This window comes from Sciurus vulgaris (assembly GCF_902686455.1).
Source record: "Sciurus vulgaris genome assembly, chromosome: 3".
Classification (NCBI taxonomy): Eukaryota; Metazoa; Chordata; class Mammalia; order Rodentia; family Sciuridae; genus Sciurus; species Sciurus vulgaris.
In genome coordinates, this window is record NC_136463.1 from 38,946,474 (window position 1) to 38,974,202 (window position 27,729).

Below are 27,729 nucleotides of genomic sequence, written 5' to 3' on the forward strand. Positions count from 1 at the left end.
AGGCCCAAGCCTCCTCCAGCATCTCAGAGATGTCCACCCAGTAAGGAATGCTCCTTACAGATGTGCACAGGGGCATCCTTAGAGATGGGCAAAGAAATCCAACCTCAACTCTTTGCTCCTGTGGAATCCCTGGCACTGGTATGTATATAGCATGGAAGGCCCCTTTTTCTTATTGGTCTGTTTGGAGAAGCGGGAGGCTGTTTCCAATTAGTGTCCTCAAAAGAATGCCTGTTTCTAAGATGTCTACTCAAAGAACATTTTCCAATTTCTCCACCCAACTTTTTCTAAATAGCACAAAATGGTCCTACCAAGCCTCAGGGTTAGAACCCTGCTTTACTTTGGTTTGGCATTTTTTAGATTTCAGATTGTACATACACCAACTCATGGGATCCCACAAGGACCCCCAAAGGTCAATATGATTGTTTCATTTGCATTTTACAGATGAGTGACTGAGGATAAAAGAGAACCTGCCCTCAATTGGAAAAGTAGACAATGAAAAGTTTACTTTTGTTCTGTAAGAATTTAGCGAAGGCTTTCATGAAAATTTTTTCATTCCAGTCTTATAATAACTGCATGGGATATATAGAGAATTTTATACTCGTTCCTCTCCCCAGAATTCTGGGAACTGAATGTTATCTGCTCTTATTTTCTTGACAATGAAACTGGCACTTGAAGTAGTTAAATCCTTTGCTAAAGATCACACGACTGCATTTATTAAGTGTGTGTTGCACGATGCCAGGCACCACACTCAAGTTATTTACAGGCTTTATTAGCTCACGAAATCCTCCTAACAATCACAAGGTATCTTATTATCCTCATTTACTGATAAGAAAAGCGGGTGAGTGACTGGCCCGAGACCACACATCCAGAAGGTGGTTGGTGCAGGATTCACATGGCTACCAAAGAAGCAGATCTGAAACTCAAACCCAGTCCTGACCAAACCCAGGGTCCCTTCTACACTCCAGGGACTCACTCTAATGGAAACTATCAACTATCTTCAGGTAGGCCAGGACCCCTCTCCGTCGAAGTCTTAAGTAGTCACAATTGCCAGACCTTTCTTCCTCGGACCTCCCTACAGAGATCCGAATCAACTGAAGGTGGCAGGGAGAGAACGGGTGAGCTGGGCGGCGGCAAGCGCAGGGCGAGGCGGTGCAGCCAGCGGAAGAGGCTCCGGGACCGCGGCGCGTTCCAGCGGCGGCAAAGGGTGGGTGGGGCGCGAGCCGGGCACTCCCGCCCCTCTTCCCTCCCTTCCTCCCTCCCGCGGTCCTCGGGCTGGCGGACCCGTGGGCAGGCACTACTGGGGTTGGACGACCTCCGGTCGGCCCCGGACGAGCGCAGTGAAAGAACTGCCTAGCGCGCACAGCTGGAACAGTGCGAACCCCTGCTTGGATTGGGGACAGGGATCGTCCCTGTCCGTGCGGGGACGGCGCACAGTGGCGCATCCCCGGGATCAGCGCACAGCTGACCGCCGGCGGGTGCCCTGCGCGCCGCAGCTCGCAGCGCCGGGGGAACTGGAGCGCCGGTGATATGGTGGCGCGGCTCGGCCTCCTACTGCGCGCCCTGCAGCTGCTGCTGTGGGGCGTACTGGACGCAGAGCCCGCGGAGCGCGTAGGCCGGGAGCTACGCAAGGAGGCAGAGGTAAGCGCTGTGTGCGGGGCGAGGAGGAGAACTTTGGTTCGAGACGTGCCAGAACTTTGTAGACAGGCCACCTGGCGGTCCCTGCGAGCAGACAATCTGCATTACCTTCTCGCTGTCCTACGCCCCCTTCACACTTGCACACAAAGAGCCGGGACACAATTCTTTCCCGTGCCAGGGCTGGGACCACACAGGCGAGCGCGGATCCGCACTGATTGGTTGGGGACCGGAGTGAGGACAGCGACAAAGACGGGACAGAGAGACAAGAGCTGAGAAGGAATTCCCACCCTCACTGCCTAGTCTGAGCAGACTTGACATTCATTCATCGGGTGTCCCACTTGTGGTGGGCGAGGGGGAAGCCCAGACGGGAGAGCGATGGAGAGGGTATTGCTGGCTGGCTGGAACTCGCGAGCAGAGCGGGCTTCCCCGCCTGGACTGCCCTGCCCAGCTGGGGCAAGCCATTTAAAGAGCACAGAACCAGTTTCTTCATCTGTAAAATCCATTTAAACTGCACAGAACCAGTTTCTTCATCTGTAAAATGGCTAAGAATAGGACACTCTGGAGAAGCGCCTATAGGGAGCTTTAAAAAATGCTTCAAGACAACGTGAGAAAGTGGACATGGAGGCCAAAGTGAATCTCAGTTTTCCCATTTCACTTTCCTACGGTGGACTCAACTGCTTACTGTCCATTGCACAAGGGGAACTTTTTGTGAGGTAGGGCTGGGGATAGATTTAGGTGTCTGTTTTCTTGATAAAAAGTAACTGTAATTACACAACAGTGTCATTTCTTGCTTCTCCAAGGAAGCATCTCTGTGTTCTTATCTCTTCTCAAGAATAGGACACATGCTTCCCCTGTTTTAAAAAGAGGTGAAGCTGGGGATATAGCTCAATTGGTAGTGTGCTTGCCTTAAGCACATGGCCCTGGGTTCGATCCCCAGCACCGCAAAAAAAAAAAAAAAAAGAGGTGAAGAAGTGAAAATAAGTTTTAAACTACTGAACCCAGCCCTCTGTCCTGAGACTCTTGCTCCTCTAAACACTTCATTTCTGCCCTAAAACTGCCAGTTGAGAGATTCTCAGTATCCACCACACTCCCCTTCTTTGGGAGGGGCAAACTGAATTTGGGAAACCTGCAGGATGAGGAGGGCCCTCTGTGACCCCTCCCTCCAACAGCCTGCTCTGGTCACTGTTGTGGAAGATCCTCCCTTGGACTCCTTCAGCCCCTCCCCTACCAAGTGCTGGTTTCTTGTTCTGTGCTTCTACTTTTGCATATTCAAGAAATCATTTTGTTTCCCCGAATTTAAACTCTTACAACATCAAGTGCAGAGTCCTTGAGGCCCCGGGAGAATGTTTCTGCCTACTAGTCCAAGTCTTGTTAAGAGTCCCACCCCACCCATCCCCAAATTGTGTCCTGGGCAATCCTTGGCAGGGGAACAGACAATATCTCTACTGCCCATGACGGTGGAGGATTTCATCTTGGGGTATGCTTGGGAAATTTTTTGTCTAGCAGATTGAATCCTTTTCAATCTATTTAGCATAAACTGGGGGAAAGGAATTTTTACTCTGAGCACAAGAAATATTTTTAAAGCATAAAAAGCTCTGGAAATGTGTAACGGGTGCATGTGTGTCTCAGAATGCCTATGCATATACATATCTATAGATCTATGTCTATATCTATATCTATATATATGCAATTTGTGTGTGTGTGTGTGTGTGTGTGTGTGTGTGTGTGTGAGAGAGAGAGAGAGAGAGAGAGAGAGAGAGAGAGAGAGAGATTGCATTGGCTTCCAGACCTGCATGCAAACCAGGGGGTCATAATGCCTATTTCACAGGATCATTGTGTGGTTTCATTGAGATCATGTATGTAAAATGCTCGGCACCGTACCCAGTACACAGAAAGCAGTCTCTAAAAAGAAGTTGCTCTCACTGATATTGTTGATATTATAATTATCCTTCTCGTTTTTTTAGAGAACAGAGCTTCAGATTAAAGTTCTGGCTTGAAGACTAGCTTTCCCTCAACAATAACACTGGACAAAATATGTAAGGCAACTATTTTCAGCATTGGAAAATGGGCAGCACAGGGCTACAATTCTTAAGAGATGGTGTTACAGTTACCATGGCTACATTACAAATTACCCCCAAAACTTAGTGAAGTAAAACTTAGTGAAGTAAAATAATCCTTTATTAAGTTCACAGACACTGAGGGTCAAAATTTGAATAGGACAAGTCAGGCCAGCTTGTCTTTGCCCTGCAGTATCTGGTGCTGGTATCATCTGAGGGCTGTTTACTCACATATCTGGCAGCTGATACTGGCTGTCAACTGAAGGCTTCAAGGCCTCAGTTCTCCTTGTGAGCCTATCCACATGCTCTGTCCCTGTAGGCTAGTTTGGGCTTCCTAACAGTATGGTGACTGGGTCCTGAGAATGAATGTTCGGGTGGTGGGGAGAGGTAGCTTTAGATTGCATCCTTCTTATAGCCTATTAGAAATTGCATAGCATCACTTTTTTTTTTTTTTTTTTTTTTTTTTTTTTTTTTGCAGTGCTGGGAATTGAACCCAGGGCCTTGTGCTTGCCAGGCAAGCACTCTACCAAATGAGCTACATCCCCAGCCCCCAGTATCACGTTCTTTTTTTCCTTTAGTGGTACTAGGGTTGAATTCCAGAGGCTTTGTATCTCTAAACTACATCCCCAGACCTTTTTAAATTTTATTTTGAGACAGGGTCTCACTAAATTGCTCAGGCTGACCTGGAACTTGCGATACTCCTGCCTCAGCCTCCAGAATAGCCAAACTGATTACAGGCTTGTGCCACCATGCAAAGCAAGGTGCACTTTAATGGCTAGAGCAGTCTCAAGCCCCACCCAGGTTCCACAGAGACCTCACACCTGGTGAGAACCGTGTTGAAAGGTACGTGGTGAGAAGAGCACTAGCCTGAGAGAGATCACTGTGGTCATTTAGGGAAATACAGTCATCACATAAGGGAAACTCTCAGGTCACCCCAGCTCTTAACTCTTAGGACAATTCCTTGACTTCAACAGGGGAGGGGGGCAGCTCAACCCCAAGCAGAGCACAGAGTCGTGTTGAGCTGAGGTGACATAGGTCAGAGCTCAGGGTTGTTGGACACAGCTGGACTCTGGAGAAGTGTCCCACGCAGGAGGGAAGAACACTGAAGGGACTCCCACATGCCCAGGTGGGGGGCTCACTACGAGTCCTTGCCTGAGGACTGTGGTGGCATATGTAGTTGGAGACTATGTGAGGCACTTACCAGAGAACCACTGCTATGTGACTGAGAACAGAAAAAAGTTTCTAGAAGTTGAGCACTTCTGGAAAATCTTGGAGGTTGGCCCAGCCAAAATGGAAAAATCTTTAACACCCTAGGTATCCACCTGAAACTTAAGTGATGCCGTTAGGGGTGAGGACCACGTCCTAGGGTAAGCCCCGCAGGAACAAAGCCTAGAAATGGGTAGACATAAAGTACTTTTTCCCATGTCATAATTTCCTTAAAAGCCAACTGTCCAAAGCAAACAAATAGCATCGTAAGTTGAATGTTATAACACAGGCCAAGGTTATGATAGTAGCACAAGGAACAGGGTGGGGGATGGAACTCTACAGTTGTGGATCAATGCATTTGTGAATCGAAAGTGTCAGGTGTGAAGTAGGAAATGGAATGTGTCAAGTGGGAAGTGTAAAGTATTATAATATTGGTACAATATTAACTCCAAGTGGACTAAATTAGGCTAAGTATATACTTAAACAGGTTCAGGAAATTACACACATATACACAACTTAAAACCAGATCTTGACAAGATCTGCAGCAGACTAATTTTTTTCCTCTGCATATTTGCATATCCTGGACATTCCATATAAATCATCTAGAACATGATCTTTTTTTGTGACCAGATAATTGGAAATTTTAACACCCTCTCTCAATCTTGAGTAGAATAAGGAGATTTTAAAAATTGGTAAGGATTTAGAAGACTTGAGCAACGCGATCAGACACCTTGATTTAACTGATATTGATAGAAAAATTACCCTTAAGAATGCCAGAAGGGGCTGGGGATATAGCTCAGTTGGTAGAGTGCTTGCCTTGCAAGCACAAGGCCCTGGGTTCAAATCCCCAGCACCGCAAAAAGAAAAAAAAAAAAAAAAAAAAAAAAAAGACTGTCACCAGCAGGTAAGCCTATTATATATACCACGGCCTTTTGTGAAAAACACCAGGGTCATCCTCGAACACAGAAATTGAAAAGAATGCCAGAATAAGCTGGGTGAGAAGGTGCACCTATAATTCCAGCAGCTTGGGAGGCTGAGGCAGGAGGATAACAAGTTCAAAGCCAGTGTCAGCACCTTAGCGAGTCCCTAAGCAACTCAGCAAGACCCTGTCTATAAATAAAATATGTTTTTATTTTTTTATTTTTGGGGGCTACTAGAGATTGAACTCAGGGGCGCTTGACCACTGAGTCACACCCCCAGCCCTATTTTGTATTTTATTTAGAGACAGGGTCTCACTGAGTTGCTTAGTGCCTCACTTTTGCTGAGGCTGGCTTTGAACTTGTGATCCTCCTGTCACAGCCTCCGGAGCTGTTGGGATTTCAGGTGAGAATCACTGCACTAGGCTAAATGAAATATTAAAAAGGGCTGCAGGATACAGTTGAGTGGTTAAGCACCCCTGGGTTCAATCCCTGATACAAAAAAAAAAAAAAATAGCCAGAATACATATTTTTTCAAGTGCATGTGAAATATTTATCAAGATAGACCATATGCTGGACCATAAAACAAGTCTCAATACATTTCAAAAGTTGAAATCTTGCAGGTTATGTTTGCTGACCAAAGCAAAACTAAATTAGAAATCAGTAACAATAAGATACTTAACAAAGTCCCAAATATTTTGAAATTAAACAGTACACTTCTCAATTGCCCACAGATCAGTGAAACCACAGGGAAATCAGAAAATATTTGAAGTAAAGTAACAATGAAAACCCATTCCATATCAACATTTTGGGATAAAATCAGTGATTAGAGAGACTCTAGAGATTGAAATGCCTCTAGTGAAAAGCAGAAAGGCTTGAGATAAATGATGTGAACTTTTACTTTAAAAAAACTAAAAAAAAAAAAAAACAGCTTGAACCCAAAGAAAGAAATAAAACAAGCTGTGTGATCACACACTAGTTGCTTCACTTCTCTGGACTGGCTGCAGCTCCTCCTCAGTAAAATAAGAGGACAAAAAAAAAATTTTTTTTTTTTTTTTTTTGTTTACTAGGGATTAAGCCCTAGGGCATTTTGCCACTGAGATACATCCCCAGTCCTTTTTATTTTTTATTTTAAGTCAGAGTCTCACTAAGATGCTCACTCTGGCCTTGAACTTGGAATCCCCTCCCTCAGCCTTCCAAATTGCTGGGATTTCAGGTGTGCACCACCATACCCTGAGAACTTCTTAAATGACTTCTAAGATTCCCTCTAGCTCTAGTGTTGTTTGGCTTTGGTATATTTATTTGTCCATGCCTGTGTGTGTGTGTGTGTGTGTGTGTGTGTGTGTGTGTGTGTGTGTGTGTATCATCTGTCTGAATGTGTCTGTGTTTCCATGTCACTGGGTATGTCCCTGCATCTTGTGTGGGTGGGTGACTTTATGTGTCCCCTGTGTGCACACCAAGTAATAAAGTTGAGGATTTTCCACACAGGGCTTTGCCTGGGAGGAGGCTTACCACTTACAAAGCTGTGCTATGAACAAGTTCATTGTCACCCACTTAGGAAAGCAAGAACTGCTCACAGTACTGAAAAGTAGGAAGAGCCTCCACTGCTGAGTTGCAAGATTGAAAGTTAATGAATGATGTCATCACTCCAGCCCCCTCTCATTCCCAGCCAGGCCCTGTCCTATGGTTTAGTGACAGACTGTCCCAGAGGATCTGTCTACCATTTGCTTTACTTGGACCATCTTTAGAACAACTAGGCAATAGTTCCAAGACCTGCCTCCCACTCAGCTGCTTCTAGTGTTCCAGTACTACAATGAGCTGGATCATTTGTTTCTCCCGGGAAATATTCACCCTGAGATGCAGTGTCTGTTTCTCACACCCCAGAGCCATTCATTTGACTTTTATGAATCAGAAACCCAGAAGCCTGGGTGCGGAAGCCATTCCCCAGAGCTCAGCATAGTGACTCATGGGTACAGGGTGAATAGAAGTTAGAAGAGGTTCCAAAGGGTCCCAGAGGACCACAAGTTGGTGTAGAAAAGCATTTAAGTCAGTTTAAAAATAAACAAGTCTAATGAGAGTGGGTCATGGAAGCAGAAATGTGGCAGGGAGAGTCAGTTGCACAACTTCTCCCTAAACTCGACATTGGTGAGGGCATTTTTGATGCCCCAAACTCAGACATGTAGGCCTAGTAAGATCCTTGAGTCCACATAGTATAGCTGCTTCATAGTATAAAGACTATGAATGGGATGTAGATAGAGGCTAGTCAACTAGGATTTTCCAACTGCCTTAAGGACAGAAAAGCAAAAAAGGAATAGAATACTATGAAAGGTATTTAGGTTACACCCAGACAGAGTTCGTGAACCTGAGACTAGGGACAAGGAGAAGAAGGAGAGGAGAAAGAGAGTCATGAGTAGGCATGCAGCCTCCTGAAGCAGAGGCTAGCCTTTGTGGAGGACCACTCTTCAGTCCTGTTGAGTACCTGAGGCTTGCAGGACCTGCTTGGGGTGCTGGTGGGAGATGGGGCCCCAACCTCTGTTTGAGTCCACTGTCTGACCAGCTTCTTCCCTCTGTTCTGCCCCTGGACCTCCCTGGAGGCAGGAGACAGGCAAACAGAAACACCCCAGCTTTACCTTCCTCTTGGTTTAGAGTCGCCCCCTGCAGGGAGAGCAGCTTGGGCCCTCTCCAGTTGGTGTCAAGCCTTGGAGTCACTTGAAACAAAACAAAACATCCTGAGCTGGATGTCGGAGGATCTGAATTCAAGTATTGGTTCTATCACTCTCTAGGACACTCTATCAAGACACAGTATTCCTTGAGACTCCATTTTCTCATCTTTAAAATGGGAATAACAACACCTATCCTATCTATGTTCTTGCAAGGTGATTGTGAGACTCAAAAAAGGCATAATCCCTTTAAAAACTCTGTAGTTGTCAAGAGTCTATTGTGCTCCTGATTACCAGAAAATGCTTTTATGTACAGAACATGTCAGGGCAGGAAGCGGCTATCATCCCTTGCATCTTGACTTGGCTAATAATACTACACATGTACCAAAGCCTATACAAGACCTGCGGAGTCACTATGGAGAAACAAAAATCATCGGGAAATGCACCTACAATGTAGGTGAAGCAACATGGTTTCTGCACGAGTTTGCCATTTTGCGATTTTTAAATTCTTGATTGCAGCCAGCTCAGTGGTGCATACCTGTAATCCTACTTAAGAGACTGAGGCAGGAGGATTGAAATTGGAGACCAACTGGGCAACTTAGCAAGACCCTATCTCATAATAAAATAAAAAGGGTTGAGATGTAGCTCAGTGGTAGAGCACCCCTGCGTTCAATCCCCAGTCTCTCTCTCTCTCTCTCTCTCTCTCTCTCTCTCTCTCTCTCACACACACACACACACACACACACACACTAGAGCACCCCTGCGTTCAATCCCCTCTCTCTCTCTCTCTCTCTCTCTCTCTCTCTCTCTCTCTCTCACACACACACACACACACACACACACGATGTTGGTTTCATTTCTGTTGCTAAAATTCTTTAATGCAGAAGAAGTCTCTAGGAGAATGAGTCCCTTTCAGCAATAAAGTTTTGTGGCCACGGAGGTATAAGTAACATTTTTAATAGGACAACTGTCATGAAGCTTTCCCCAGGCATCTTCTTAAATTTTCATGATGCACTTGTAAGAAAAGTAAAGCAGCATTCTTTCCCTCTTTTTCTACTTTGAAGCACAGAGACGTTAAGTAACTCATAATTCACACAGCTAGGCAGTTTCAAAAGCAAGGCTACAATAACAGAGCAGGAATATATATACAAGGGCTCTAGTACACCCCACCCCACTGTTTTATAGAAGACAAACCTGAGGTGCAGGATTTGCCCAAGGACCCCCAGTTGGCAGTGGATAAAGCTCAAGCCTCTGGGTCCAGGGCTCTGGCCCTGCCAGCCCAGTGACTCAGGGTTCTTGACTCAGGCCTAGGATTCATTTGGCTACACCTCATTGCTGGTCTTTTCCTGTTCAGAACCAACCAGAATTTCCCCTTGCCTCAGGCACTGAATGGACTGGGCTCTATGCACCCTCCCAGGACAAGTCAGGACAGATGCAAGACTAGACCTCTCAGAGTCACCGTCCCACCCGCCTGGCTGGTTTCAAGGGAACCGTTTTCATTTTATCCTGACACCACAGCCACTCCCAGGGACTTTCAGAGGCAACTCCCCAGGAAAGTGGCCCCATCCTTAACCAAGTGGGCGAGGCGTTGGCACAGGCTTTGAGGGCAGAGCAGGGCGAGTCACCCCAGGGACAAGCCCTCCAGCTTCCTCTCCATTCAGCTCAAGCCTTGGGCTCCCCAGGAGACAATCACGTCCTTCGAGGTAGGGAGGAGCAGCCTGGGCACCACCTCAGAGAATAGGGCCGGGATGACCTTTGATCGGCCTCCAAGTCCCTAAAACACACACTGGACAAGTCCCCAGAAAACAAAAGCCAGGAGAAGAAATGATTCCTACAAACAGGAGCTCTGCCTGCCAGTCCTTGTCTTTTCCTGGGACCCTGACCACACTGCCACCCTCTGCCCCGGCCCCACACCCCTACTCTTTCTCTCATGCAGAGTTGGGTGTTTCTCCCACCTTCTCAGGGGAAAATTTAGGCACAGCAAATGTAACAGAAGAGGTTTAGGGACAGACAGCTCCAGGAGCAGAGGCATGTGGATCTGCCTCCCCACCTCCAACAGAACTTTAGAGCTGTCAGTGGTGACAGAGGTAAGGAGCCCCTTCCGGTGTAATGTCATTTAGAGAAATTTTAATATATGCACATCAAGTATAAACTAAGTTGGAGAGTCCATAATCTTGATAATCTCTATTTTAAAACTTTAGTGCTTTTATGGAAATAGAAAATATGAAATTCTTTTCCCATTCTTTGGACGCCTCTGCTTGGCTGGCGTCCTGGGCACGTGCTGATTGTGTTTATTGGGAGTTCAGCTCTGCCTTGCAATGGCAGGGTCCCAGAGCCCAGAACTTCCCTCTGATGGGGCCCCTGGAAAAGGCCTCCACCCCACCTTGCCTGCCAGAGTACCCTGCACAGCAGCCCGCCAGGAAATGGGAGCCGCCAGACTATTTCCCTCCCTCCCCCTGTCCAAGGCTTCACAGTTCCAGAATGGGAGCCAACTCCCTGATAAGGACTGGGTGGGTTTGTGGGGAGAGGAATAAGGGCGTGCCAGCCAGGCTGACCTGTGACCCAGTCTCTCCCAAGTGACTTGCCCAGCAACACTGCTTCTAAGGAGACATTAATTCCCTGGCTTCCTTTAGAAAGCCCGCTGTCCATCCTCACCAGGGAATAGGGAAAGGGCAAGGAAGAGGACCGGCACCTGGCTGAGTAAGGCAAGTAGGAGGTAGAAGCCCCTGGACTGAGACCAGAGGTATAACTGCCTTGTTCAAAGCAGTTTCCATCTTACAGATGGGTGGCATTCCAAAGTCTCTTGCTTATTTTCCCTCTAGATTGACATTTGTTGAGCATTTACTTTGTAGCAGGCGCTATGCTAAGCATGCATTGTTTTATTCTGTCCTTCTGAGAATCTTGTGAGGTTTACCTTATTCTCACATTGTGGATAAAGAAACTGGCTCAACAAAGTTAAGCAATTTGTTCCCAGACACCTAGCAGAGTCAGGATTGGGAAGAGAATCTCAATCTCAAGCCCTGGGGCTAGTCTATGATGCCACATTATTTTGAGCAATAAATCATTCTCTCAATCAAGCCACTGGAACCATTGTGAAACTAAAAATAGTGTACATTTATAAAGGGAAAGAAGAAGAAAACAATAGTGCTAATAACACAGAAAAACGATGAAACTGACTTGCGAAGTATTCTATTGCCTGGAAAATGGGGTTCCTTAGGGCAAGTGGCTTTATTTTATTTTATGAAAGTGACCTTCAGCAGGGGTGACTGAAGACAGATGTAATTGAAATCCATAAGAAGGAGGCTGGATAGTAGCAAATACCTAGGGGCTTGCCAATCCTAGTTCTTAGAGTCTAGACTCATTCCCAGCTGCATCCTTTCCTTGAGCCAACAGCTATGATCAGAATTATTCTGAGTTAAGAAATAAGGTGAGGGTAAGAGAACAAGGAAGACAGAAAATTATCTCTTTACAGGTAACATAACAAGAGATCATGTGTGTCTGCATAAGAATTAAGCGGCCGAGGGGCTGCAGTTTTACACAAGGTGACATCTATGGGGCTTTATCAATGAGATGGGCTGGTGCTTCGGCTCCCACAGGGTAGGACTGTGGTAGGTGAGGATAATGAGCCGAACACTCTCTCCCCTGGCCTCCAAGAACTTGGTGTCTGGGAGAGCAGCTTCCAGGTCTGTGAGGACAGGAGGAGGAAAAGTCACCCTGACTGTGGAATGTTCTCTGATGTCTTAAGTTCCCCAGAGCTCTCATCCAGGTCCTGCCTTTACATCCTCTACACGGCGAAGCACTTGGAGGCTTCTCTGAGCTCTAGGGTCACTCGACAGTGCCACTCTGACACCATCGAATTCATGATTCCCACCCTCCCACATCTGTGCCTCCCTCTGGTATCCTCAGGCAGCAAAAGGCACCATCTTCCAAGCTAAAAATTCAGAAGTCTTCCAGATTCCTCTCTTTATTCATTGCCTACAACGAATCCGTCAGCAAGACTAAAATAAAACCACACTCCTTACCCTGGCCGACAGCCCCGCCTCTCTGACTTCATAGCTGTCCTGCTTCTTCACACTTACCATGTTTCCTGCTGTTCCTTAGGCAGATTGATGTCATCCTAGCTCAAGGCTTTTGCATTTGCTGTTCCCTCTGCCTGCACCACCCTTCCCCACCTCTTTGGGTGGCTGGCTGGGTCTCATTCTTACAAACACCCCGGATCAAATATTCACTCTTCAGGGGCCTCTTCCTTGACCTGATTGTGAAGTTTCTAAGTTACTCTCAGTTATATCACTCAGTTTTTTTTCCGTTAAAGCACCAGTTTATCTCCTTTATTTACTTAGTACAAGTGTTTTTATTGTCTGTCTCTATCCATTCGTGTATAAGCTCCTTGAAGAATGTCTTATTTGCCATTATACCCAGCAGGGTCCCTAGTACACAAGCATTAATTAACAAACTCATGAATAAAAGAAGACATGGCAGGTTTCTAATTCAAACATGCACCTCGAGGAAGTCAAGATTTTATATCAGTCATAAGGTTGAGGCTAAGCACATTGATGATCACAGGGCCTTAAATGTGTCTACATTTGGCAGGGGAGGATAATTGTTTAGGAAGAAAACCAGAATGAGAGAAAGAATTCCCAATCTAGTCACGGCACAGTATCTGATCAGCTCCTGATCAATATCTGAGCATTTTCTAGACAAGTTGTGCTGATTCAGATCAAATTTGATGCATATTAATGGTGTATTTTACATACCACATATAATAGCTATTCGGTTTATAGGCACTATGGCAAGTGCTTTATAAGCACTATTGTAATTAGCCCTCGCCCTAGAGAGAAAATACTGTTATTAAGTTGGTTATACAGTTGGGAAACCTGAGTCTAGGAGAAGTAACTCACTTGCTGGAATTCAAGCCCAGAGCCCATAAGGGTCCAGCACGCCCACTAGATTTCTAACAATGCTATAAGACGACGAGGAAGCCAAAAGTAGCCTGAAATTGAGTCTGGGTCTTTTTGACTTTAAGCCCAGAATTCTTTCTGCTGTAATTTACAGAAGCTCTTGGGACAAGAGGCAATATCGAGCTAGGATGTACGTGCTGTGGACTTTTGGATACAAAGGGAAGGGAAAGAATGGGGGCTGGTAGGAAAAGCTGGTGTTCCTCTCTCCCCCAGGCATTCCTGGAGAAGTACGGCTACCTCAGCGAACATGTCTCCAGAGCTCCCACTTCTACCCAATTCAGCAATGCCATCAGGTAAGGTGCAGGGATGGGAAGCACTTGGGCATGCAGGGTGCAGAGCGCCTGTCTTCCCCCTCCTCCTGGAAGGCGGGTAGTCCACACCCAGGAAGTCAGTCCTCTCTCCTACAACCACCCCTACTCTCCTTTTGGTCCTTTATTGAAATTCCTCCTGACAGAAAGTTCCAGTGGGTGTCCCAACTGCCCATCAGTGGCGTGCTCGACCATGCCACCCTGCAGCAGATGACACGTCCCCGCTGTGGGGTCTCAGATACTGACAGTCACACAACCTGGACAGAGAGGATGAGTGCGCTGTTTGCTGGACGCCGGGCCAAAATGAGGCGTAAAAAACGCTTTGCAAAGCAAGGTGAGCACTGTTGAAACTACCCAACGTTCTGAAGCCCAGAGGTGGAAACAGCCTGGGACTGGGCTTTGTCGGTAACCTCTCTTCCCTAGGGCAGGGAGGGGTGGGCAATTAGGACATTTTGACACAAGGACCGTAATTATGAATATAGGCATTTAAATCAGAATTATACCTACATTGATGAATTTCATTATACAAGTACTTTCCAGATCAAACCCAAGTCCGCTGAATTCCTTGATCCATTTTTCTATGAAGGGCAGTTAAACTACTACCAACATTTTTCGCTTATATTAAATTCACCAGAATCAATTCTTTCATAACAATTGTTCAACAAAGACATGATCCATCTTTGTTTTGTTTTGTTTTGTTCAAAATACGTTTTAACAGCTTTATTGAGATGGAATTCATGTAGTATGCAATTTACCCATTTAATGTGTTCAATTTGGTGATTTTTTAGTAATTTGAAGAATTGTGCAACCACTGTCACAGCCTAATTCTTAATTTCTTAACATTTTAATTACCCCAAATAGGAACTCCATGCCCATTAGTGGTAGCTCCCCATTGTCTCCTTCCCAGCTCTTCTGGGAACCACTAATCTACTTTGTCTCTGAGGGTCTGCCCATTCTGAGAATTTCTCACAGCACATTTTATATGATATACTTTCTTCTTCATTTTTTTTTTCTCTATTTTTTTTTTATTGTAAACAAATGGGATACATGTTGTTTCTCTGTTTGTACATGGCGTAAAGGCATACCATTTGTGTAATCATAAATTTACATAGAGTAATGTTGTTTGATTCATTCTGTTATTTTTTCCCTTCCCCCCACCCCTCCCACCCCTCTTTTCCCTCTATACAGTCCTTCCTTCCTCCATACTTGCCCCCCTCCCTAACCCTAACTCTAACCCTAACACTAACCCTTCCCTCCCCCCCATTATGTGTCATCCTCCACTAATTAGTGATATCATCCGTCCTTTGGCTTTTTGAGACTGGCTTATCTCACTTAGCATGATATTCTCCAATTTCATCCATTTGCCTGCAAATGCCATAATTTTATCAAAAAATATGGAATGCTTCACGAATTTGCGTGTCATCCTTGCGCAGGGGCCATGCTAATCTTCTCTGTATCGTTCCAATTTTAGTATATGTGCTGCTGAAGCGAGCACTAGCTTTGTCTTTTTTAAAATTATTTTTTAGTTGTAGATGGACACAATGTCTTTATTTTATTTATTTATGTGCCACTGAGGATTGAACCCAGTGCTCCATGCATGCCAGGCAAGCTCTTTACCACTGAGCCACAACCCCAGCCCTGTCTTTTCTCATTCTCCTCCTCCTCTTCCTCTTGATTCTTTTGCCCCTTTTCCTTTTTTTTTTGGTCAAATCAAATATTCCAGAGTCAAATAATACAGATCTAAGATTTATGAAGATTTGATACTTCTTCTATCAGTTTTTCACAAATAACAAGCTATGTGCCCTTTTACTATCATGATGACTTTTACGAAGTCAAATTTTCTCTGGTCAGTTTTTTGCTTTTTCGTGATTGTGAACAAGATGAGGTTTTCTTCTGCCAGGTTTCCATGTATAGTTAATTTTACTGTGAGCACTTTGGGCCATTGCCACTACTGGTCATGTGAACTACTTTTACTGATAATATTCATATGAATGGGATTAAAGGCACGGAGTGTGTTTTCATTGTTCAGTTAATCCATAAGGAAATCGTGGGCAGTTGGAGTGTGGCCTTTTCCAGGCGTTTTCACGTGCAATCTGCTGCATTCACATAGCAGGCCACTTGGGGTACCCTGCACAGAATGGTCACATTCTTGGTAAATCAAGGAGTCAGCAATGGGGTCTGGACCTCAGGGTCAAGGTGTCCTTGGGTCAACATGTTCTTCATCCCACTGTTTCTGGGCAGCAGAGGAGAAGCATGAAGTGAGAAAGGAGAGGTGTGAGCTCAGGAGGCACCAGTAGAACAGATGAAACACCAGCCCCAGGCCCTGGGTTAGATTCTTGTTCCCTCCTTCTCCCTCCTTTGAGATGAAGGTCTTCTAGGCTCCAAAGGAGAGCCAGTCTCTGACTACCAAGTGTGAAAGTCTTGTTGTAAGAGTGCAGTGGAAAGCGGGGTAGCCCCAAAAACAGTCTCAGCAGCTGCACTGGAGGCCTGAGCTCTGGGGATGCTTCCCTTTGGCTGTATTTCACTTTCTTCTGTCCCAAGAAAGGATCTAATGGGGTGCCTTTGTCCCTAGTCAATTTGGAGCATCCATTTTGGACAGAAGATAGTGGCACTTGGCTGCCAGTTAAAATATAGAATGTCCAGCTAAATCTGAATTTCATTTGTGAATACAAATGATTTTATTTAAATTTTGTTTCTATTTTAAAATTCAAACTTAACTCATGCATGTGAGAAATTCCACAATTTATGTAAGTTCACAGGCGGAGGTACTAGGATCCCATGGCATGTTCTAGGACTTCAAGGTCCTTCCCAGACAGTGTCTAGCTTCCCCACCCCCACCTTTCCTCTTCCCTTTGGGACTTTGAAGCAAGGACCTGGGGTAGTAGGTACAATGCCTGGTACTACTGAAGCCTGGGGGTCATTGTGAAAACCAGCTCTATCCATCCAAGAACTTGGGATGGGTCCTGAAGTGACCAGACTTCTTCAAGGGAACTGACCTGAAAGAGGACGGTACCTTGAGCCATTTCTTTCTTCCTGAGGGCTCACCAGCCACCCATCCCTAGCATGTACCCACTCCCAAAGAAGTAGTCATTTTCTCTCAATCCCTGGTCCTATTCATCCTCCCCACCCCACCACCCCACAAACATACTTTCACAGAGGAGTTTTATCCTGAGATCTATCATCTTCACTGGTTACCGTTCTTTCTCCCCATGGAGTGAGGGCCTCTCTCTAACTGTAAACAGGCAGGAGAAGCCAGGTGCACGCATGCCTGTAATCCCAGCAACTCAGGAGTCTAAGGCAGGAGGATGGCAAGTTTGAGACCAGATTTAGCAATTTAGCAAGACCTTGTCTCAAAGTAAAAAATAAAAAGAGGCTGGGGATGTGACTTGATGGTAAAGTGCCCCTGGGTTCAATCCTCGACACGTATCAAAACAAAGCAAAACAAACAAACAAAACAGAAAAAAAGCAGAAGCAGCCACCTCACATATTGCTAAAGGATTAAAGGTTCTTGAGAGGAATCTGGGAGTCAGTCGCCTGCAGCAAGGTGTGAAGGAGCCCAGCTCTGGCTGGTCTGTGTCTAGGGAAGACTTACAGTCTAGCAAAGTGTTCCTGGTACATAATGAACTCTTACTGCTGTCTCTGGACCCCAGCGTACTGCCTTCCCTGTCTCCCTCCCTTCCTTAGAATTATTCTCTCTTCCTTCTCTGAGGGTTGCTCACTGGCTGGGAGGCAGAGATTGGATGGATGCCAGGCCAAACAAATCCAGGGAGGCAGCATTGCCTTGAATGGAGCTCAGCTCTGGGGTGGGAGAAGGGACATGCCCCTCCCCCACTTCCAATGGGTAGGGAGGGCAAGGGAGCCCAGCCTCTCTCCTTCCATCTGGAGAATTTTAGCTCATGCAGGGCTGCTGCTTTGACCTGAAGGACTGATGTTCAGGCAGATTTACAAAGGCTGGAGTCTTAGCAAATGGTCCTGCTTCTCCATGGAAGGAGCGCTGGATTAGGGGTCAGGGCTCAGCTCAGCTACTCACTCATTCTGTGACTTTGGGCAGACCATTTCCCCTGGTCTCAGTTACCCCACTCTGGGCCCAGGAGTCCTGTCTTCAAGCTGCAAGTCTTCCGTGTGGGGGGTCACAGTCTTAGCACCTGAGTTTGCAGGGTTGAGAAACGCAGGGCTGGTCCTTCTGGTCACCGTGTTCCTGGGTGCCCAGTGAACTGCAGAGAGGCCCAGCTCAGCTGATTTAGGGCTAGGGCAGAGGCCAGAGCCTTAGCCCTCATGGAGGAACTGAGGTTTGGGGCAAAGGGAGAGAAGCTCTTAACTAAGCAGAGATGGGAAACTTTGCCTGGGTCAGTGACAGAACACACCCTTTGTTCTCATTTGTTTTCACCTCAGACCTCTCCAGAGTCCCTGACGAAGTGAGGAGGAGGGCAAGAGGGCAAGGAAGGACTCAAATAAATGGGTCTTAATGGTTGCTGGTCAGCCCCAGGCCCCAGACCCTGAAAGAGCAGGGTGGAGCCTATGGGAGATGGCTGGAGGGTGTGAGGGGTGGACAGAGTGGATGGGGCAATCACAGATGTGACCTTCCGGCTTCTCTGCCCTGACACTGGAGGCAGGGGCAGAGATTTGTTGCCAGCAAGAGACACAGAGCTTTTTCAGACTCAGTCCTGGCTGTGGGAAAGAATAAGACCACGGACCAGGGGTTCAGACAGACTTCTTCAGGTAGAGGCTTTTCCTGGGTAGAGGCTACTCCTTTTCTATCATATTGGGACCTCCCCACTAGATTGGGGACACTCCAGGGCAAGTCTTCTCAGTCCGAACATTCCCCTCAGCAGGGGCTGTATCTTCCAGTCAAATGGGGGTGGGCACGAGTGATCTGATGGGGGGTACGAGTGGTGTGATGGGGACACCAGATCAGGGGCTCCCTGGGCAGGCCCTGCCCTGCCCCATTATACTGGGTGCATGGGGACAGACCCAGGCTCAGACTCAGCAGCAGGTGTGACTGACGTGGCCTTTCTGGCTGACAGGCAACAAATGGTACAAGCAGCACCTCTCTTATCGCCTGGTGAACTGGCCTGAGCGCCTGCCTGAACCAGTAGTTCGGGGAGCCGTGCGTGCTGCCTTCCAGTTGTGGAGCAACGTCTCGGCGCTGGAGTTCTGGGAGGCCCCAGCCACTGGCCCTGCTGACATCCGCCTCACCTTCTTCCAAGGGGACCACAACGATGGGCTGAACAATGCTTTTGATGGCCCAGGTGCTGACACCAAACCTCACCCATATGACAGGAGGGGAACCCAACTAAGAGAGGCAGTCTGTGGGTGACAAGGGAACATCCCTTCTCCCCATGGCCATGGCCAAGCTACACCCCATTTAGGAGAGCCCTCAGATTCCACATCTATAAAATGCAAACAGTAGTCCCTGCCCTATTACACATCACATGTCTGTAGGGAAGTCAGATGAGGTTCTGCTTGGAAAGTACTTTGCAAATTCTAAAGAGTATTATTTATTCCAGGAGAATCTTCTGAGGTCCCATCATCCATCAGGCCTGGGCCTCTCTTGTTCTCTAGATCAAACCCTTAAAAAACAACCAGAAGTCACCACTACCCCACTCCTACCCTCTGCCCGCCAGTTCACTGCTGTAGGGTAAGAGGCCTTCTACCTGGGGATAGCTACAGAAGTGCTTCACATCCTAGCCACAAATGGTTCCCTCCGTCCCCGCCACAGGGTGTCTCCTCTTTCCCAGTGAGGAAAGGAAGTGTGATCAGACCCCTTTGGGGTGGGGACTTAAGCCCTGTGTGGCCTGTGAACTTGGGCCTCCACCTCCCTTGCACTTTCCTGCTCTCCATCAAACCCACCTGTAGCAAGGCCCACTGCCAGGTCCTGCTCCTGGGAGTCTGATTAGGACTGCAAGAAATCTAGACTTTGCGAGAATCCACAAGTAACACACACACATGCTTACATGTAATGCATGTCACTCATGATATCTACATGACATGTTTACTCCCATACCCAGAGTTCCAGGAGCTAAGATGGCTCTGTCTAGGCATCAGAACATTGGACTCCCCAAGCAGCTCTCTGACTTGGGATAGGTGCTTTGTCTTTTTTGACAAAAAAGGTTTTCTCCTCTCTGAGACCTGTCCCTCCATCTCTCAATGAGAGCTGTGTGGCATGTATCATTCTAGAAACCACTCTAAGCATATTCCAATTCCTCCTAACCCTGGCTGACTCTCTACCCCCACAAGGCCCTCTTAATGTCAGTCTCCCAATCCTGTCAATCCCAGCTGGTCTGAGCTCCAAGAAGGCAAAACCAGAAGACCCTCAACAAGCTTCTAGACCAACATTATCAAGAGCAATGTGCTGACCCCTGTGTCAGTCAACTGCTCCTGCAGAAAGTGAATTGTGAGAGGTGGGACCATGGATCTAGGCTGCATGTGGGCTCCACTAAAATCCCTGATCCAGCCAACTCCCTCTGCTCACTCCTGTGACAAGTAGAAAGATAGGGGCTACCCAAAGAGCTCTGGGAGGGCGAGAAAGCAAGAATACATATACTCAGAAAATATACGTACACATAAAAGTGTACCCACATTTAAGTTTACAGATTGACGAACTTTCATATACCCAGTATACCAATCAAGAAACAGAATGGGGGCTGGGGAGATAGCCCAATCTGTAGAGTGTTTGCCTTGCAAGCACAAGGCCCTGGGTTCGATTACCAATACCGGAAAAAAAAAAAAAAAAAAAAAAAAAAAGAAAGAAAGAAAGAAAGAAACAATGGAAGGACCTAGCATGCTCCCTTCTCAGGGTGACCACCATTCCTTACTCCTAGATCTTTTTGAAATAATTCTTATGTAGCATGTATGTGCAAGGCATTGTTCTAAGTAAGAATATGCATTTGCACATATTCTTCACAATACTTTGAGGAAGAAGCTCATTTTCACCATTCCCATTTTCAGATCAGGAAGCTAAGGCAAGGAGAAGTTAAGTTGCCTGTCCAAGGTCACACAGGTAGTAATGGTAAAACTAGAATTGGAATCTATGCAGTTTATCCCCAAGCTGAATCTACACCATGGAGCCTCTTAGAAGTTCACACCGCATAGCTTAGTCATCTGCCTACCTCTCCACACTTGGGCTGCTACCAGACTTCATTAAGAGGGAATTTGCGATTGGCTCGGGTACGTCGGGGAGGGAGTTGTGGGCCGCTGCTTCCTCTGATCCTCTGCGCCGCCTGCAGGGGGCGCCCTAGCGCACGCCTTCCTGCCCAGACGCGGCGAAGCGCACTTCGATCTGGATGAGCGCTGGTCCCTGAGCCGCCGCCGCGGGCGCAATCTGTTCGTGGTGTTGGCGCATGAGATTGGCCACACGCTCGGCCTCACCCACTCGCCGGCGCCGCGCGCGCTCATGGCCCCCTACTACAAGAGGCTGGGTCGCGACGCGCTGCTCAGCTGGGACGACGTGCTGGCGGTGCAGAGCCTGTATGGTGAGCCTCCCAGCCCCGCTTCTGGTTCTGCCCTTGTCCCGGGATGCAAGCCGCCAGACCTTGGACACTGACTCCTCAAATAGGGTCCTCCATCCTAAGCGCAGGAATCTGGTTTCCTGTCACCCAATGGTCCCTGTCCTTCCCAATCCTGAAGCCCCAGGCTCCCCTCAAACCTGAAAATCCTGTCTTCTGCTCCCACCTCCCCATAAGTCCCAATCAATTCCTGGGTGCGGTTCTCCGCCGCCTCCTCCCTTGCATTCCAATTTCTGAATTCCTGCCCAAACCCAAGCTTTGGCAGCTCCTCTGGCATCATATCCCTGCTCCTCACCCAGAACTAAGTCAGTTTACCTCTGTCCCATTCCAGAACCCAAAACCCTCATCCCTCCCCACAACCCCGCTGGCTCAATGCTGCCCTCAGCGTGTTGCTGATGCCCTTGTTCCCCCAGCATGAGCCTCGGCCTGGTAGTGGGCTCAGATAAGGTCCTTCCCCCAGAGCAGGCCAGGCCAGATCAATCAGGCAGTGTTACTTACTGCTTTGGGACCTGCCTCAGAGAACCAGGGGCAGAGCTAGGAGGCCATTCCTGATTATCAATTGTTTTTAGGAAAAACACTTCCCCTCTAAGAGCCCTCACTTTTACCTTCTGTAAAGAGGGAGAATAATAGAGGCCCTGCTTACCCTGCCTAGAGTTGTGCTAGTGGGTCTGAACATACTTTGCAGCCTGGATAATCTGCACGATGTCACAATGATGTCTGCAATTTTATTAGGGTTTACCACAGGCCAAGTACTTGAACTCAAAACAAGCACATGGAAGTATCTTTTGATCCACAGATAGGGAGAATGGGACTCAGAGAGGATAACTTGCCCAAGGTGGCAAAGCTAGGAAACTGCAGACCAGGATTCAGGAGCTGATCCCAAATTTCTGCCTCACTCCTCTTATAAATGAAAGATAGTAAGGTAATTATTATTGTTGTAGTTATCATAGCCTGGGGCCCTGAGCCATGCCATCATGCCACCTGTGTTGCCCAAGATTTGGAGAAGATTCCCTGCCCTTCTTGGTTCCAAATCCTTGCTTTGTTCCCTGCTCCAATTGTAGCTCAGGTTGTTGGGTAGGAGACAAGACTTGCGGGTTTAGTGTTATTACTAACACCAACAACCAGGGCAACTCTTACCTCCACTCCCACAAGTCTCCCTGCCGCTCACATGAGATAATCATGAAAGGAACCAAAGGGAAGGTTGAGTACTCAACATATCCAGTCTGTTCTCTCCCTCTTCTCTCTTTATCCCCAAAGGGAAGCCCCTAGGGGGCTCAATGGCCATCCAACTCCCAGGAAAGTTGTTCACCGACTTTGAGGCCTGGAATCCCCATAACTCCCAGGGTAGGCACCCTGAAATCCAGGGTCCTAAATACTGCCACTCTTCCTTCGATGCTATCACTGCAGGTAAGATGGTCCCACCCATGCCTGGCTCCTTTCTTTCCTTTTCCTCCATATCTCCAATGGTTCCAGAACTGGAGTACAAGGTGCAGGGAGGGATTACAGAAGCCATAAATCCCAAGCTACAAGCATTCTGCACAGCAGCAAGCTCACACAAAGCAAAGCACCACTTCCTCCTGTCCACATCTCCTCCCAACTTCCCTCTTGTGCACACCACACCCTCTGCTCGTTGGTTTGGGAAGCTGGGTTCTTGGATAGTACCTTCCCTGAAAGATGGTCAATGGTTGTTCCTCAAGTCTCTCTTGTCTCCAAGCAGATGGGGAACAACAACTGTACATCTTTAAAGGGAGCTACTTCTGGGAGGTGGCGCCTGACGGCAATGTCTCAGAGCCCCGCCCACTACAGGACAGGTGGGCTGGGTTGCCCCCCAACATTGAGGCTGCTGCAGTGTCATTGGAGAATGGAGACTTCTACTTCTTCAAAGGTACCAGCCTTGAGGCAGCTGAGAAAATTGAGGCTTAGATAGGGGAGGTGTCCTGCCCAAGGTCAAGAGAGGGGAGGAGTCTCATGCAGTGAGTCCCTGGAAGAGTCTACTCCACATTGAACCTGTGACCCCAGGAAGACACTACTAGGAGATTCCTCTCAGTGATGGAGTGGAGAGCAGCAAGGATTGAAATTATCCTGGGAGCATTTTAGAGAAGAGTCTAGAGGGAAACAGAGGACTGGTTTTGAGCTCTGCAATTCCAGGGAAAGAATCCTGTGTGAAGTTGGGGTTGTCACTTAATTTTGGGAGCTTGAATTTCAATAGGGAAAACAATACCTTGTTTTGGGGGGGAAGGAGGATAAAAATAATGACTGAAGAGTGTGCAGTTTGTTGCTAGATATGCTGTAATTCTTTAGTAAAGTATTCATTCATTCCTTCATTCATAAAACCAATGTGGAGTGCCTTCTATGCACCACACCACTAGGTGTTGGGGACATAGCCGTGAACAAAACAAACCCTAGCCCTCATATAATTAGTAGATGTGAAGAAAGCTCCAAGCCTTCCTGGTGTTCCATTCCTCACCTGGGGAGGGGACCGTACCCCCACTCCAAGCCCCAATCAGCTTTCCCTGCAACATGGAATTGGTAGGTTCATTGGGGCTGTTGGCTCTCTGCTGACACCTGCTGGAAGTCTAGACTATAGCAGCCCCCCTACTGTCTATAACTAACTTGTAGTTTAATCCATTTTGATCATCCCCATTAACCAACAACCTTGGGCTCCAACTTGCGTGGAGGAAGGGAGACACAGCTGGGGTGAGGACCTGTGGGCTCCAACTCACCCTGTCTTTCTCAATGCCTGACAGGGAGCCGATGCTGGAGGTTCCGGGGCACCAAGTCAATGTGGGGTTTCTCACAGCTGTGCCGGACTGGGAGCCTGCCCCGCCATCCTGATGCGGCCCTCTTCTTCCCTCCTCTGCACCGCATTGTCCTCTTCAAGGGTGCCCGCTACTATGTGCTGGCCCAAGGGGGACTGCAAGTGGAGCCCTACTACCCCCGCAGTTTGCAGGACTGGAAGGGTGTCCCTGAAGAGGTCAGCGGTGCCTTGCCAAGGAAGGATGGCTCCATCATTTTCTTCAGAGATGACGGCTACTGGCGCCTGGACCAAACCAAACTGCGAGTGACCACCTCAGGCCGCTGGGCCACTGAGTTGCCCTGGATGGGCTGCTGGCATGCCAACTCAGGAGGCACCCTGTTCTGAAGGCAACCCACCAGCTAATGAACCCTAGTGCCTTGAGGGTCCATTCACATCCCTGCCCCAGGGGCAGAACTTGAACTGGAAGCCCCAGCCTCCCTGCAGAAGACTGGGCAGCAGAGTCTCCACCAGGAAGTTTGTGTGCTTCTGTTCCTGGGAGAACACTGCTGTTCCCAGTACGTGGAGGTGGGGGTGGGATCAATCCAGGGGAAGAAAAAAAGGGTCCCGGACCCCATGACTCTTTTCCCCAAGGACCTCTTTCATTCCCAAGCCTCAGAGATTATGATTCTTCTGCTAATGGTTCTGTCAGCGAGGAGACAGCGCTGGGATCTAACCAGGAGGGATGCAAAACTCCAGAGGTTGGAGACTATTTTGCAAGACTGTCCCGTTCTTCTCAGGGTCTTTTGGCTCAGTTCTTGGTCATGTGTCTTACCCCAGTAAGCTTGGATGGGGTGAAGGCTCAGGGTCTCTAATCTCAGGGGCCCTTCAGCGGTTCAGGATGCAGAACAAGAGGGACACTGCTATAGATCTCCAGGGCTCTGGTTTTTTGTCTAGGACAAGAATAAAGAGTCACTCCTTAAAAAATTTTTAAAAAGTCACTTCTAGCTGATTGGCCTGAGGTGGGAAGCAACCTTCCTTGGACCGATTCTTCCATCCTTTCCAGTGAGAGCAGGTGGGCAAGGATGCTGGACTTTAGCAGTCCCTCTACTATATGTAACTAACTTGTAGTAAAATGCTCTTCCATCCAAGACTGGGATAGCCAGCTATGTGTGGATGGGGGCTTCTTCTGCTCAAAAAGCAAAATGTACTCATTCCTCCCCCGCCACACACACACACCCAGCTGGAGAACTGGGTGTGTCCTGCAGGGTGAGGTCAGAGGGCTTTTGGTGGGGGCAGGGTTTCTGAATTGCTGCAGGCCCTCGGGATGCAGCCTCCAAAAGGGTTGTGCAGGTTGGGGGAGGCTTTGTGCTCACAATGGCCCCATTCTTCAGGCCACACACACAGCGTTCCCAGAGCTCCTGCTGTCTGGCCAAGAATAGCTGGGATTCCTGGAGAAGAAACCAACTTCCCAGCCTCCGTCTTCAGCTTCAGCCAGGCTCAGCATTTATTTTAGCATCTAGTTCTCCCTCCCCTCCACACCTGCCAGTGCCTCATCTGTGCACACACACTGACCTCAGCAAGTGACTTCCAGGGGAGGGGAGAACGGTCTGGCAGGGTTCCTCCCTTCCTTCCCCAGGGGCATTGCTGGCCCTGTGCCTGTCTTTCTTCTCTGTGCAGTGGGGAGACTGGCCTTTGACTGTCCTTGGATACAAGGGCTTTGTACTACCCTGTCCCTGGGGGGCAAGAGAGGGGATTCCCTGCCAGCCCCTCTCTCTTTGACTTGAACCCAGGGAGGGGAAAAAGGGTCCCATCTTCCTTACTCCTACCTGAAGCCACCTTGCCCCCACTTCAAGGCACTGACACTTTGATTAGAGGTTTTATTGAATGATTTGAGGGATAGGGGCAACTTCTCAGAGGGATGAGGGAACCCAGAGGTTACTTTCTCTAGGAGATGCTTCTGCTCACCAGGCTAGGAGGACCTGAAAGAAATGCATGTGAAACTGTGTGGGAACCGGAATCAGGTGGTGGTGAAGGCTGGGTGCCTTCGAGGGCGCTATGATAGTAGTGGGGCTCCAGGTTATGCTGGGTTCCCCCATGTAAACCTAGCATAACCTAGAGCCCCGCTAGATGACAGGTGGAAACCCCTCACGTACAGTGGGACTTTTCGCCAGAGTGGGGCGCTCTGGACAGAGGCTCGGAGAAGGGGCAGTTCTGTGGAACATGCTGGAGGGGGCTTGCTTCAGGGGAGAGAGAAGTTGCCAGGAGTTTGAGATCAGGCAAGGATGGAGGATAAAGGCTGCGAGAGGGGTTGCTCAGAGCCCCCAGCGGTCTCCGCCTTACCCTGATCCGGGTGTTCCAGGACACAGTGCGCCACGTAAGCCGGGTGGCTGTGCAGGCTCCTGCATTTCTTGCAGAAAAGGATCTCGCAGCGCGCACAGCCCCAGCGGCGCGACTGCCGCGGTGTCTCCAGCACGCACGGCTCCTCCGGGAGGCTCCGCTTCCTGCGGGCGGGGGACTCGAGCTCTCAGTGCTCTGGGCCTTCCTTCCTACCTGGGGTCAGCGCCCGGGTCCTGGGGCGGGGCGGAGGAGCACCCTCACCTGTCAGCAGGAGCAGCCAGGCTGCCGAGCAGCGCGAACGGGCTGAACCAGCCCCAGAAGCCGCTGTCCGCGCGCCGCAGCAGCGCCACCTGCTGGGTGCTGGACTCCTGGCGCAGCGGGTAGTAGGACACCGAGAGCCGCTCACGGCCCTCGGTCTCTGCCTGGCGCGTCTCCTCCGCGTCCTCTGCCGCGCTATCTGCAGTCAGATTCTGGTCGTCTTCCTCCGACCCCTCCTCCGCTTTCTCCTGCGCCGCCTCGCTGGCCCAAGTCTCTTCCTCCAGCTCCTTCTTCCACAAGGGGGTCTTCACACCTACAAGCGAGGAGCAGTTCAGTGCAGGTCCTGGAGGAGGACCTGGGTACACTTGACTGCTGCAGGTCTCTGAAGAACGGTGTGTATGAGGTGCCCAGCTGGACTCCGTGAGAGAGTTTCAGAGTATCCAGGATTCCCGGGCGAGCAGAGCTGCTCCCAGGCTCTGCCAAGCTAGGGATTCGGGACTAGTGATCTAATTTCTGTTAAGATGTTTCTTCATCTGTGTAGTAAGGTGAAGTAGTGTCTCACCGCCTTCTCCTTTTTTCTTTTCTTTTCTAATCTCCGTTCTGAAGATTGCACCCAGCGCCTCGCTCTACCATTGAACTGCATCCCCAGACCACCACTTTCCTTCTGATTGGCTCTAGGGGGTGCCTGATCTCCGGGTACGCTATCAGGAAACATTAATTGCATGAGTTGTTTTTTAATAGGTGGTTGTCTGTATTTTGTTTTCTATATGAGATGTCCCTCCTCAAAGTCGATCTTGACTTAGGGAACTCCAACATCACAGCTCTTTGGAATTAGTAAAGGTATCCCTTAGGGGCGGACAGAACAGAAAAAAAGACCCTCTCCATAAACCCATCAATTAGGAAAGAGCTGCCCTGGGGGTGGACACATTAGGAAAAGATGCTTATTCTTTTAGGCTTGACCCAACTGCCAGTAGATTTAAAATACTACCGCCCCGTCTTGCTGTCACCTTTGTTCAAGGCATGAACTCCACAACTTGAAGCCTATGTGGAAGCTGGTGTCCACCTGTCAGTCAACGAACATTCATTTAGCCAGTACATGTGTCTGGAGAGCTAGATTTATAATGAAAAGAAAAGAAAAGCAGCCAGGGAGA

General features: G+C 48.3%; 2 protein-coding genes across 3 annotated transcripts; one reads left to right on the forward strand and one right to left on the reverse strand.

The window, feature by feature from the left end:
- Positions 1-1,204: 1,204 nt before the first annotated feature.
- Positions 1,205-24,967, forward strand: MMP28 (matrix metallopeptidase 28). Of its 2 annotated transcripts, XM_079132102.1 has the most exons (8): positions 1,209-1,638; positions 13,647-13,726; positions 13,888-14,075; positions 18,766-18,990; positions 20,968-21,213; positions 22,504-22,653; positions 22,964-23,131; positions 23,994-24,967. In XM_079132102.1, the coding sequence occupies exons 1-8, from the start codon at positions 1,528-1,530 to the stop codon at positions 24,386-24,388; spliced, it is 1,563 nt and encodes a 520-aa protein (XP_078988228.1). In that variant the 5' UTR covers positions 1,209-1,527; the 3' UTR covers positions 24,389-24,967. The 2 variants fall into 2 exon arrangements, with proteins under 2 accessions (XP_078988229.1, XP_078988228.1); XM_079132103.1 differs by lacking the exon at positions 22,504-22,653 and having other exon boundaries at positions 1,205-1,638.
- A 1,194-nt stretch (positions 24,968-26,161) lies between these two features.
- Positions 26,162-27,009, reverse strand: LOC306655943 (uncharacterized protein C17orf50; the record flags this gene model as incomplete). Its single annotated transcript, XM_079130718.1, has 2 exons — positions 26,162-26,484; positions 26,582-27,009. Coding segments are annotated over 2 exons (657 nt in total), but the record flags the coding sequence as incomplete, so codon positions are not given.
- Between the last annotated feature and the right edge of the window lie 720 nt (positions 27,010-27,729).